The 13542-nt window shown below is 43.0% G+C and overlaps 5 protein-coding genes across 5 annotated transcripts; 2 read left to right on the top strand and 3 right to left on the bottom strand.

The window, feature by feature from the left end:
• Positions 1-358: 358 nt before the first annotated feature.
• IL334_006871 (uncharacterized protein) lies at positions 359-2453 on the top strand (the record flags this gene model as incomplete). Its single annotated transcript, XM_062938568.1, has 10 exons — positions 359-478; positions 531-628; positions 692-806; positions 860-939; positions 1002-1076; positions 1139-1263; positions 1348-1364; positions 1423-1718; positions 1787-2227; positions 2291-2453. 10 exons carry the CDS (start codon positions 359-361, stop codon positions 2451-2453), a joined length of 1530 nt encoding a protein of 509 aa, XP_062794619.1.
• A 454-nt stretch (positions 2454-2907) lies between these two features.
• IL334_006870 (uncharacterized protein) lies at positions 2908-3708 on the bottom strand (the record flags this gene model as incomplete). The annotated part of the gene is made up of 5 exons (XM_062938567.1): positions 2908-3043; positions 3113-3187; positions 3252-3325; positions 3398-3576; positions 3660-3708. 5 exons carry the CDS (start codon positions 3706-3708, stop codon positions 2908-2910), a joined length of 513 nt encoding a protein of 170 aa, XP_062794618.1.
• Positions 3709-4227: 519 nt separating this feature from the next.
• On the top strand, positions 4228-6421 carry IL334_006869 (uncharacterized protein; the record flags this gene model as incomplete). The annotated part of the gene is made up of 6 exons (XM_062938566.1): positions 4228-4769; positions 4824-5075; positions 5161-5259; positions 5336-5877; positions 5954-6226; positions 6294-6421. 6 exons carry the CDS (start codon positions 4228-4230, stop codon positions 6419-6421), a joined length of 1836 nt encoding a protein of 611 aa, XP_062794617.1.
• Positions 6422-6651: 230 nt separating this feature from the next.
• Positions 6652-9272, bottom strand: IL334_006868 (uncharacterized protein; the record flags this gene model as incomplete). The annotated part of the gene is made up of 6 exons (XM_062938565.1): positions 6652-6750; positions 6844-8017; positions 8077-8276; positions 8390-8589; positions 8665-8788; positions 8874-9272. The coding sequence occupies 6 exons, from the start codon at positions 9270-9272 to the stop codon at positions 6652-6654; spliced, it is 2196 nt and encodes a 731-aa protein (XP_062794616.1).
• Positions 9273-9789: 517 nt separating this feature from the next.
• IL334_006867 (uncharacterized protein) lies at positions 9790-13172 on the bottom strand (the record flags this gene model as incomplete). The annotated part of the gene is made up of 9 exons (XM_062938564.1): positions 9790-10720; positions 10792-10880; positions 10935-11359; positions 11411-11633; positions 11701-11775; positions 11860-12181; positions 12244-12378; positions 12439-12531; positions 12634-13172. The coding sequence occupies 9 exons, from the start codon at positions 13170-13172 to the stop codon at positions 9790-9792; spliced, it is 2832 nt and encodes a 943-aa protein (XP_062794615.1).
• Between the last annotated feature and the right edge of the window lie 370 nt (positions 13173-13542).

The following is a 13542-nucleotide window of genomic DNA, read 5'->3' as shown; positions in this document are numbered from 1 at the left end:
ACGGAGTCACGTTCTGCTCTCTTACGCCCAGCTCCTGTACTCATGAGCGAGCAACGGGCTCAGCGTTACGGGACGGATTTCAGAAACCCGTCTAAACAGCGCGTATGCTTATCTTTCAAATGCAACTCATTCGGCTTTACCCGTGTAGAGGAATGAAAGTGCCATTCGCCTTTCGGAATTGTTTAAACCCGATTCGAAATGCTTTATCTACGATGTAGCACGAAGACATGCATATCCACAATATATATGGGTCCCAATCTTTATTAAGCTTGATATGTTCTCCCTCGCTTTCCCCTCATATCGTATATCTATATTTCCACCTTTTTGGGTTGAAACAAACTAGATAAGATAAATCAAAATGGGCTTCTGGACCCCTATGCGAAAACGCCAAAAGTCGGCTCTTGAATTAGCTGAAGCCAATTATGTCAAATCTGATGCGGAGAAACGAATGGTATGGAAACTAGATATGTTCTTGATGGTACGTCTGAGATGAAAGTCGTGAAGCTTTGCTGATGATATTGCCCAAGTAGACTTTCGGTTTCATCAGTCAAGTCATCAAATTCTTAGATCAAACATCCATCAGTACTGCTTATGTTAGTGGTATGAAGGAGGAACTCAATTTGCTTGGGTGAGTATCCCTCTCCGGCCAAGAAGTCAAAGTGATGACACCTCTGATTACCTCGTGTCGTAGCAATGAGCTCAATTTCTTCACGACCTACTTCAACATCGGATATGCCATTTTCCTTATTCCTAGTCAATATTTCATTACCTGGTTCCGACCTTCACTATATTTGCCATGTCTCGAGGTGAGTTCAGGTCATCGGAAATGGCGTATCAAAGCTGACTTCCTCTCCAACAGCTAGCATGGGGAATAGTCACTTGCTTAATGGCGACGGTAAAGAATGCCAAAGGTATATATGCTTTACGAGCGTTTTTAGGGTGAGTTTCTCTGTGGCGAGTTGAAAAAAACAGGTGGACATGTCACTGATTTACCACTATAGAGCTTTCGAATCGAGTGCCTATCCCGGTATGACTATTTTACTCACTACCTGGTATACGCCTATGGAGCTAGCTAGGTGAATATCAGGACTTCCTTGACAGTGATAACATGGTGGCTGACATCCGGAATTGCACATAGACGTATGGCGATATACCAAGCAGCGCAACCTTGTGGATCTATGTTATCCAGTGCTTTTCAGAACGCTGTTTACGGTACTCTAAACGGAAAGGCAGGATTGAGCGGATGGAAATGGTTATTTGTCGGTGAGTCTTCAATCCTTACTTCTTGCAGTTAGAATGCCGTAATTTAAGCAAGGGCTAAATATCTTAACGATGATACCATAATAGTCGACGGTCTCATCACAGTGAGTCGTCATAAGTACTAAAAATTCTAAACATGACCAAGTCCTAATGATGTTTTAGATTGTATGGGCTGTAGCAGGTATCTTCTTCATTCCCGATTACCCCAACAGACGTAACCCACGTGCATTTTGGTACAACGATCAAGACGCAGCACTTGCTCTGGAACGAAATCGAAGATGGAGAAAAGCACCCTCAAGACCTGCTGGATACGCCGCTTTGAAACGTGTATTCCTTTCTCCAGTCGTATATGTCTTTGCTGCCATTTACATCTCCATGAATATGTCAACTGCCGGTGCCAGTTACTTCAATCTTTGGGTCAAATCTCTCAAAGTATATTCCGTCGAAAAGATCAATGCGTACGTACGATCTTAACTTGACCTTAGTGCAATTTTGGAATGCTAACCTGTGGATTGACAATCACCAGTATCACCTTATCAGCATATGCGGTTAACGTAGTCACCCTCATCACTTGGGGCTTCCTAATCGATTGGTTCCCTTCACTTCCATTTTTACTTATCCTTGAAGTTTCACTTCAGCTTATACCTAATATCATCATGTCAATATGGAATGTACCTCAAGGAGCGAAATGGTTCAGTTTCTACTTCCTTTATGTCCCCAGTTCTTATTCGCCAGTATCGTTCGCTTGGATGGCTCAAATGTGGACCCATGATGCTGAAGCCAGATCCATCCTCTATGGCGCTACTATCGCTTTGAATTATGCCATTCAGAGTTGGAGTGGTGTTCTTATCTGGCCTGCGAAAGAGGCTCCACATTATTCTCATGCATGGCAAACCAGTTGCGCCTTGATTCCCTTCTGTATCTTGATGATCTTCCTGCTTATCTGGGTGGATAAGAAATATGTCAAGTGAGTACCATACCCAGTGCTGTTCTTCCTATGATTCATACTGATACCTCTCCTTTTTTGTAGGCCCAAAAGAGATGCGTACGCCCTTGCGGTTGAGCACGAGCCCGAAGAAGTGCAAGCTGAAGAAGTCGGATCCGCCACGTACAATGACGAAAAGGATCTCAAAGCGACTCCTGGTCCAGTCCACCCAACGACGATGCCCAAGGTGACTTACTTGGAAGCGTAGTGCCACACGAATTGGAACAGCAACGAAGTCATGAATCGTAGTTTTCCAACGGTACGAGGTAACAGTCAGTGAGGTATTCTGTGAGAGAATTGAGGGGGTAAACGGTCGTGATTTATAGAGTCGATTAATGATCCTTTCTCGTAAGGCTAATGGCAAGTTATACGATATATAGAATATCGAGTTGTAGGTTATATGCAGTTGATATTTCGAAAGCTTTTATCGAAAAGGTCACAATGCTACTGTGTATATGGCAGCTACGCTTGTGAAATGACATGATGATTCATCGATCAACAAAATACATATCAAGCATCTCCTGCCTCTGGTCGTCGCTTCGAGGATATGTATATATGTACCAAATAGTATATTCCAGAATAAACGTTCAACTGTTGGGCCATGAAGAAGAGAAAACATTGAGAGGTGAGTAGAAGAGTATTCTTCGATTGATGAGATTCCTTCAGCAGCAACTTCCTGAAGCGACATGGTCGATTGAAGCGGTACACGTGTCTCTTCCAAAGAGAATGTACCCAGTTGTTTGACCAAGGAAAATAGCGAAGAGCATATAACCGTTATAGTACATGCCCAACAACATGCTAGAAATGGAACGTGTATCATCAGGATTAGCAGCTTATTAGGAAGACTGTGATGAAGCAGATACTCACACGAAGAAGGCGGCTGAGAACTGACTTCCATATGCTACACCTCTGATGATCTGTTGGATCCACGATGGCCTATAGCTGTTGGTTACATCAAGGTCAATTGGTTTTTCAATTATATCGTCGTAAATGTGAGGGAACTTACTGGTATGGTAAAGCCGGAGCTTGCGAATCCTTATTGTGTGGAGCTTCAGGAAGAGTAGTGGAAGTGAATTGGGACTGCGATGAGTATATCGAGATAAGCTTGATCCTCAGTCATCAATCAGTATATTGGCGATACAGGTAACTCACTTTCGCTGCCATAATCAACCTTCGATCATATTCCCTTCCCACTCTTCTGACAAATTCAATGGCGTTGCATAAAATGAAGACTCCAATGATGGTTCCAGCAAACATTCCTTTAGATCGAACATGCCAGCTCGCACTGAGGAAGCAGCTATCGACGGTGTTCCAGTTCCACAACATGGAGACTACAACGACCAAGCAGGCAACATGATTAATACGGTGGCTGAGTTAGGGCGAGAGAAATTTTAGTTTCCAAACCTGTACGTACTTTTACAAGCATGAGAACCCATGTCCATATCTGAAGATCCCATATCCATTTTGATTAGTGATTTCTTTGGTTATGTCAAATCAGAGATGGCTGAAGCGACGAGCAGGTTGTTGATTTGAAGAGAGAATGACTGAATGAACTGCAAGCTCGATATTGATGCTTATATACGTGAACTGAGCGGTACATACTCTATGCATGGAGGAAGGATGCATACTTGGCAAAAGTAATAGGATATGCATCCTGATTGGTCAAAGATCTGGCTCATCTGATCGAATCATATAGAGCCATTTTTGAATTGTCAACCAGAAAGGATGCATGATCTGATCAATGACCAATCATCTTAATGGCTCATGACATGAGGCGTTTTCAACGATCTACCAAATTGATTCTGAAACACTCTCAAAACTTTATAGGTTCGTGCCCATGAAAAAAGAAATCCGTATCCAATAAAGGTATATATACTGTACTTGTGATTAACCAATACCCTTGTCTTCATTTCCCCATTCCCCTTCCCATTCTCCTTTTCTGTTCATCGTATAGTATTCATTCCACATAGGATTTGTGAAAAATGAATGTGGGAACTACGACTTCGATGGGCATGAGCGATATGATTTCGGCGACAGCCACTGCGTCAGCGATGATGACTGCCACAACGGATTTCACACCAGGTAGAATGGATTCAAAAGGACGATACGTCCCTACTTCATCAGAAATGACAGCTTATCAAGCGGCTCGAATCCCCTGGGCGGATCAAGTAAAATATGGTTATTACACTTTAGAATTTTTATCTGGTTTATTGGCTTTTTATACTATTCTCAACGCTTTTTGGAGATACCGAGTACGATATGGAATTTCGTCAACTCTCTATATCAGATTATCAGCTATATCTAGATTGTTTACCTATCCTCAGATCCCAAGGTATCAAGATTATCTTTCGTGGTTATGGATTTTTGGACCATTGGGACCTAACCTTATTCTTTTCGCTGGATTAGTCTTCGCCAGTTGTTTCACCTTCATCAATGAATATTACTACTATCCCCCTTTTTACGGGTCAGCGCCTTTGTACCTTAGAAGCGAATGGATAGCAATGGCTACTTTACCGTTCGTATAGTGAGTCACCATCATTCTTATGAAAAGGACACAGATAACTCATAAGGATCCAAGTGTTCTCGGATCGAAACGGAATATCATCTCTGTGTTGACTGGGGTATCGCATGAGAAGCTTCAAGTGTTGCATCAAGGAGCAGCATTCAACTTCACATATATGAGCTTGGTACATACCATCGCAGCGTGTATCAGGGCTATACGAGAAAGAGGGCTGGGCGGAACACTCAAAGTAAATGAGGTTTACGTTTCTGGTTTTGTTGCTTTAGCGCCTTTGTTGGTGCTTTTCATCGGTGCTTTACCCCCTTTCAGGTCAGTCATGCAATTTTAACATGCTGTCTTGGAGGAGAAAATAAGACACGATGATGTGATTTGCTAAGATCGTTTGACCTGATAGACGTCCGTTCTACGAGACCTTCTACTGGATACATATTGTTATGGCTCTTTTCTTTGCTGGTGCTATGTTTTGGCACGGATACCAAACGCTAGACAGCGAGTGAGTGAAAGGTATCGTACAATCTCGGTCGATAGTCGTGATATTTCAGTCACTAACAGTAAGATCTGTCGCGTAGTGCTTATATGATAGCGACTATTGTTTTGTTTCTTTCCAGTATCACTTGGAGATTTATCATGACCATATTGAACAATCCAGTATTTCATCGAGCCAAAGCTGAATTGATCGATGATGAAACTCTAAAACTCGTCATTCCCACTATATTCATCGATTGGTCAGCCGGTCAACATGTTTTTCTTCGTTTTATTTCTGTTCAACCATTTGATTCACATCCATTCACCATATCGTCGATGCCAACTCCATCTTGCCATGATCAGAACAGGTCCCGAAACCAAGAGAGAACTATGGTTTTCCTCCTTAAACCACTTTCAGGATTTACTGGGACTCTCTTCGACAAGGTACAAAACGGAGAAGTCGATTTCAGAGTTCTGGTTGATGGACCATATGGTGGAGTCGGAAACGATCTCAGAGCATTTGATTCGGTCATGATTTGTACTGGTGGAACGGGTATTACATGGGCTTTGAGCGTACTTGAAGATTTAGCTTGGAATGGTAAAAAGGGTCAAGAGATCAATCTCGTTTGGGCAGTAAGGAAACTATGTAAGTCTGCTTGGAGGTTCTTTGAGCGAAAATACTTCATAGAGAGCTTTGGTCAGTGTTGATGACGATGCTGTAGCCGCCACGAAATGGTTCGAGAATGAATTGACCTTTATACAATCCCAATTCCCTCACATCAACATACAGCTAAACGTAACGAGCGACTCTTCCGAAAAGGCGAAACAGCATCTAACGGCCACATCTTCCTCAACCGATAATGGCACTCCCATCACAGAGAAGGATATCACTTTGGAAGAAAAGCATAATCTTTCAATCCTTAGTGGCAGACCGGATCTACAAAGGCTAATTCAACAAAGGGCCTCTTCCACTCAAGGTGCTTTAGCTATTGCCAGTAAGTCGAGAACGGAACATTTTGTCGTGTATCCGAAAAAACAGTTAACTGAGCCTCTCGTTTATAGCGTGTGGTCCAGCTAGTTTCCTCGCGGACTGCGCCAACGCAGCTACCAAAGCTCAAATTGGGATTTTGACAGGCAGATATCCTGATTTGACAGAGGTATACCTAAAATCAGAATCGTACGCATGGTAAACTCAACACATAACTCCTCTTATATGAGATTTATATATGCATTCCCTTCACCTCTCATTCGATCAGATCAGACTAGTCAAATGGCATAGGTTTACATTACAAGACAAGCATTGTTTTGGTATTTGGCCCAAATTTACAGGTTATTACAAGAAGAGCTTGATCAGCCATTCCTACATTATATACGGAAGAAAATAATCTGCAGAACTATCCATTGATTGCTTGACTCTGATCTACCTCCCTTGCCTAGCTCCGGCACCTATCGATCCCCAGAAACTGACTTTTTCGACTCCTTGAACCAGTTGCTCAACGTTTCCTAGCCACATGCCAAGCTGTAAAGTGAAATGGTATCAGCTAAACTTACTCTACGAACTTGGAAAAAAGGGTTACATCCAAGGGTTCGAAAATGACTTTAGATGACTCACCATTTCTTTTTTCTCTGCAACTGACTTGACTTCTTTCACCTTCTTTTTGTCGTCGTCGTCCTTGGTACTTCGTATAGTAGGACGTTTATCTGATGGTATTCTCTTGCTTGCGCCCAAAGGAGTAACGCCTAAAGAAGGCGAGGATACACTTGGGGGTATTCCTCTAGTCAACCCTACAGGGAACGCTCTAGGTTTCGATGGGGTGCGTGATTGTGATACCTTGTCTGCGTTTGGCGTGGGGAGTGGAGGGACAGGTGGTACCGATTGTGTGGGGAGTCCAGAAAGGTGAGATTGCGTTCTTGAGTGTCTAATCTTGGGGGATCTCGGTTTCAAATCTTCCGACTCTGGTATGATAGATTGCACTAGTGGGCTCCTACTAACTCTTCTGATACTGCTGTGACGTACACCTGACGTACTAGGATCTTTAGGAAGTCCGTTTTGGTCTGTTAAAGTTAACGTAGGCTGTGTATTTGACCTTGACATGTTTCTCGAAGCAGGGACGACAGTGGATGATCCAGAAGATCCCGAATTTGATCTCTCAGACTTAGGTGTCAAGCTGAAAGGATCAGTGAATGTTGTGGATGCGGTTGATTTTAAGCTTTCACCAGATCTAGAAGGTTTTGATATATCCCTTTGAACAGTACTTGATCTGACTAATCCACTGGTACTTTTAGGTAATCCCAATCCCAGTCCAATTCCACTTGTTTCAGTCGAGTTAGGATTCCTATCTGTTCTACTTGACCGAGGGGTACGGGCTGAAGGACCGTCAATCTCGTCCAACATAGCTGCCAAGCCTCTCGAGGTGGAGCTCTGAGAGATCGGCACTCGTGGTGAAGCAGGAATTACTGGTAGACTAGGCGTGGAGCTATTTGAAGTGCAGACTGATGATCTCCTTGTCGCAGGAGTTAGGTAGCCTAGATTTGGCTGAGGGGGTTTACGTGGTGTCAGAGGTACGAAAGGCATATCAAGATCGATAAGTTCTTTATGGGATTCCCGTGGAGTGGGACCTATAGTGGGCACTTCAATAAGGGTTTGAGAGGTCATAAGAGGCGAAGGAGGGAATAAAGTTGATTCAGTTGATTCAGTTGAGGACGATGAAGATGTCGATACAGCACGTTGAGGTATGTTTTGCTCTGGTAACAAGTAGAAATAGAGAAATTCGATGCACTTCATTCTGATATATAACAAGTTCAGCGGGTGATTTGTTTAGTGCGGAAATCGTGTTCAGCTCACCTGACATCTTTAGTCACTCCAGTACCTTTCAATACTCTAACAACAGCTTCTAGTCCTCCTAATTTCTCGAAAGATCTAGCATTCTTAGGCGAGTCTACCAAAACGCAGAACAGTAGTTCCATAATGGTGTATGCTATTGGTTTAGTACCTTGAGTGAGGGATGGCTGAGCTCGGAGAAGTAGTAAAAGGTCGATGAACATCTGCAAGGTGGATGTGATCGTTAGCCGTGATCATCCAAAGTGATAAAACCGTTTGAAGGAAGTTATACGGTATCGATTTAATAAAAAAAAAAACAGAATCCCGATTTACTCACTTCCGTGACCCAAGTTTCACCTATGAAATCTTTACATTTTTGACTCAAACAACATAAACCTTGTAACATGCTAGCGAGCACTTCAATTTCCGGTATTAAAGAATTTGCTAATTCGTCGCCTGGTGGTATGGAAGTGTGCGAAGCCCTCTGCGTCAACGAAGAGGTATGTCTCGTTAATAATGATAAGAACGTTTGATGTACTGTTATTGTGTGAGAGAATATGGCATAAGCTTGGTCATTGTCGGCAATGTGGATCCGTGGAAAGCAAAGCTTACTTTCCTGAGACATCAGCATTTTGAGTGTACTTTCATCCTTTGATATGCACCCTTCTACTAGATACTTTTCCAAATTACGTAGTGCTGATAAACGTTTTCGTGAAGAAGAACGTAACGATTTAACCTTTTCGACCATATTTTCGTTCATTCGATAAGCATCTTCACATGGACTCACTAGGATACAATACGATTGGTGAGGTGCAACTTACATCACTTAACCAGCTTTGTAAACCTTCATCTGATTTCTCCCTTTTCATCACTTCTCCTAAAGATTTTTGCCTTTCTCTTTGTTGATCCTCTGCATTATAACTTTGACTTTGACTTTGACTTTGGTTCGATCTGGTCCTTCTCATAGATTGTTCAGTCGTTATTCCAGGTAAGATAGCCATCGAAGCTGATGAATTGGTCGATGGAGGTCCACCTTCATGAACAGATGGTAAATGAGATTGTCTTTGACGATATTTACTTCTTTCACTCTCCCGACTTCGAGGCGTATGTTCTATCATCGACGTCAAGGATGAAGATGATGATGGAGAAGGAGACGATGAAGCTAGGAATGATAGTGCTGATGTCGATTGGGATTTACGATGTCCCTGTGAACGTGACATTGTTGAAGATGTTTTGGACGTTATTAAGTCAAACTAGGTTGTTTGGCGGTATCAGATGAAAAGCCGAGAAACGAGGTCTAGACGTGATTCTTAGACTAGGCTTGATGAATCTCAATTCGTCGATTAAGAGGAATGTCAGATCGCAATGTTGAATGATCTCTCTTTTTTCCATATTCTGTTTGTTGTTGTTTTTTTTCTTTTCTTCCCTTTAACAAAACCAGCCGCGTACAGTAAGGACATACCATATTACGTAACCATCTATTTCATCGTGGCGCACAAATTCTGTATTTGATGCATTTTTGCAAAAACATATAAAAACACGGTTCAACATATAACTTGCATGTATGATCGATATTGACTGGTACTACATAAAAATTACATGGAGCTACATAGAAGATTTAAAATCTTCCCTCGTCGCTAAGAACATTCAGTAGAATAAAAGCATATCAGGATCACGCCTTCAACCTTTGTCCACACCAAAATCCAAGGGAAAAGGCTGTAATCAGAGAGCCTAGCTTTAAGCCTTATCTATCGGGTCTGAGTTCTCTATACTTGGAGTAGCAGCCATAGGTGCAGGAACCGATTTGAACTTTGGTACTTTCTTAGCTTGAATAGGTTGAGGACTTATGATTTCACCTCTACCACCACCTATAGCAGGGGGTGCACTACTTGTGGATCCTTGAGAGGTGTTTCCGATTCCAGTGAGTCCAGCAGGTGGAGTGGTCTGTCTACTTGGGGTTTGACTTATGGATCTTATTGCTCCTGATTGTGAGACTGTTCTCAATGTGGGTGGTAATGAACCGCCCGTACCAGTGCCTGCCGCAGCTTTTCTTCTACCTCTTTCGATCAATAACGCTTCGTTAAGAAGGTTGGTCGCATTGGGTGGTGCAAGGTTAGCTGTTTGGACCGCACCTCCTCCTGAGAGAAGTCTAGCTGGTACAGCTGTGACAGGATCCAAGCCTTTGAGGGGTACGACTGTCGGAGACGTGTCTAATGAAGTTCGTCTCGAATTGATCTTCACTTCCGACTGTGTTCTTCTAGGTAGATCATCTTCCACCAATTCAGAAGGTGAAGCAGTTCGTTTTATCTCTCCTCCTGAAGATAAGGCGTTCTCGCCGGTTGAGGTCATAGGAGGAGGGGTGGCAGATATTTGAGTTTTAGGCTCTTCCACAATGGCAGTCCTAGATCTACCAGGTTGAGAAATTGGTCTTTTACCGAGACTGAATTTGGGTAGAGGTAACTTAGGCATAACCCTTCGTCCTGTGGCTGCGGCTGGAGCTGAGTTAGACGATGGTTGATCCAGGTCCACATCTTCGGTCGGTGGAAGCGGGGTCGACTGAGCTAGAGCGAGATTTTGTCTAGCCAATGCAGCTTTTCGAGCTGCTAACATGGCTTCACGAGGTACGAAAGCCGAAGCATCTGATCGAGGTTCACCATGCTCGTCGTATCTATACGTATGGCGATCAGCAGTCAGTCTATATCAATAGTGTGTAATCCGGAAAAGGTTTATATGACTTACTCGTCGTAGATCTCTTCGCCGATCAGTTCTTCCAGTACATCCTCAAGCGTGATAACACCCAAAGGTGCACCTTCTAGTCCTTCGAAGAACTGTATGGTTCGTTGTCAGCTCTGTCCATACTGAGACCTGCCAATAAAGCTCACCTTTTCGACTGCACCGGGAGCCATTTGAGCGTCAGCCGGAACGGTCTGTTCCAACTGAGTCAATTTTGCTTTTTCCACCAAGCCTTTCTTCTTCGTTTCGTGCTCTAGTTTTGCCTTTTCCTTGATGTCATCGGCCGCAGAAGTCGAAGTTGGGCTGACTGCTGTACTTTCAGAACCCGAGACAGATCTCTTTGTCTTCTTCTTTCTTTTCTTCTTTTCACCCTTTTCAGCTCGCTCGACGTCTGTGTCGCTTTCTGAACTGCTGTCGTCTGAAGAAGATTTGTTTCCGTGAGAAATCTCGGCCACTTTTCTCATGAATCGTTGACGAAGTCCTCCGGCTGCAGCCGTCATTACCGATTCCGCATCTTCAAGATCTTGTTCCACTCGTTTTGGTCGACGTGAGACGATAGCCATGTGTGATCGACCTGACAATCGTCAGTTACATTTCACAACAGGGCAGATTGGGGCTGACTCACCTTCCTGGAAGACGTTGAGCATGTTAGTCAAACGCTCGTCCCACGGTACAGAAGGTATGGCGTTGATAGGGATGGACGCGAGCGGTGTAGCATCCTCAGGATCTAGCAAGACACAACTTTTGACCAATAAACTGCCTAAAACCTTCTTGACCATCTTTGTTTTCGGCTTGCCTTTGGTAGGTGCGGCAAGGTTGATATCCGGTACTTCAACCATTTGATAGACCTGTTTGATGAACTGGTATATTAACTACCCCATTCACATACTAGGTGTATGAAGTAATCTGACGTACAGGTATACGAGAATGTCCAGATCTGACCACATGACCTAAAGTTTCGTAATCCAACTTGGCTTCGATAGGTAACATCTGAACATCAACACATTGGAAGAACACTCTTTCGTTAGTCTCGCACTTTCTGGATAAGATGATGATAGGAAAGGGGTAACTTACAAAGACTTGATCTATGGGGGTCATAGCTTCTTTTACAGTTTTTTGAGCTAAATCCAATGCACCTTGAGCCATTTGGACAGTATCGAAATCCAAATCTCCTCCACCTTCTGCACCCGCAGCGTGCATTTTGATCAATTCTCTTAATTCACTTCTTCGATAGATAATACCGTGATGTGCACCCAAGATGTATTCCAATAATTTAGCTACTGGCCATCCTACGGGATAAGCTATCCAGATCATTATTCGTACAGGCCAAGCCATTGATGCTCCTACAAGTAGACCGTATCTTGAACAAATTGATTGAGGGATAATCTCAGCGAATCTAGTCACAATAAAATGTCAGCTTGTGCTTGATATTCGGCAGACACAGATCGTGTAACTCACATGACAACCAAAGCTGTCGAAGCTATAACAGCATAGATACCACCTCCAATAACAGTATCCATTACTACAGGTAACGCTTCGTTGACGATCATGTTACCAAGAATCAGAGTAGTAAGAAGAAGATGAGAGTCTTTCCTGAATATTGCACATGCTGGTCAGCGAGATCTCATAAATACAGGTACACAGCACACTAACCTGACAGGTAAGATTTTTCTCGCATATTCTTGTTGTTTGGGTGTACCGGAGATTGACAGAACTTGTAGTTGAGTAGGATCAACAGAGAAATAACTATGGTGAACAGCTTTGATTAATAAGTGACTCATCTCAAGGTAGTCTATATGATCACACGACCAAAAATAATTAGGAAGGAATGAATCATCATTCACTTACCCAAGAGTCAAACCTGCGAACATTCCACTCAAAGCTACCAAAACAGGAATCATACAGGCTTCCACGATTCCACCTGTATCTAGTTCCCTTTTTCCCATGTTGGATGATGATACTTGTTTCTCACCGGTGAATTGGGCTAGAGATGATGATGCACTATCTAATATCCATTTTATGAAAGATAGGATCGGTGTTCTTCGATGTTTTTCGTCAGAGATATCGTATGATGTAAATTGATCTTGATCGTGTATTTCGGTGGCTGATACAGTTGGCATCATATAGGCAAAGACGATAATCGAGATCATAAGATAAGTATTCATTGATCTTTTCCGGATTCCCCAATTCCGGTTTCGCGCTTGAGTATTGGCAGAGGTCGATTCCACCTTTCCATGGTACGGATGGGATACGTCTCCCTCTTCCAATGAGGAAAAGAGAGGAGAAGACTGATTCAATTCATTTTGTTTGATGGTATTGGTAATAGTTGAACGACGAAAAGGTCGTATATCCGGTGGCGGAGGTGGTTCAGTAGTTTCTTCGATCATTCGATTTAGGTAGTAGATTCTATTGCCTGTGTTTTGAGCTTGTCCTATGTATGGGTGGATATGATATGACCACCTTGAACACTGTTACCTGAGTAATGAGAATAAAAGAAGATGAATGCACAAAAGCAAGTCGGATCAGTGACGGGATGTGTTTTGAACGGAAAAGGATGAAAGTGAGATGTTTGGTTGAATGATAGTAAAATACTGCCAAGCGTGACGATGGGTTCTATTTTGGGAAATGTCAAAGTGTCCGAGGTGTTAGGCACCCTGTGCCACAGTCTTTAGGCGTGCCAAATTACAGAGCATGACGTAGTGTAAACCCATGCAATAATAATGTTTCTTTTCCTGGTTCTATCCCGAAGCGATGCCA

This window comes from Kwoniella shivajii, chromosome 9 (assembly GCF_035658355.1).
Source record: "Kwoniella shivajii chromosome 9, complete sequence".
Taxonomy (NCBI): domain Eukaryota; kingdom Fungi; phylum Basidiomycota; class Tremellomycetes; order Tremellales; family Cryptococcaceae; genus Kwoniella; species Kwoniella shivajii.
Note: the sequence above shows the minus strand (reverse complement) of the source record. Positions and strands in the feature narration are given on the sequence as shown.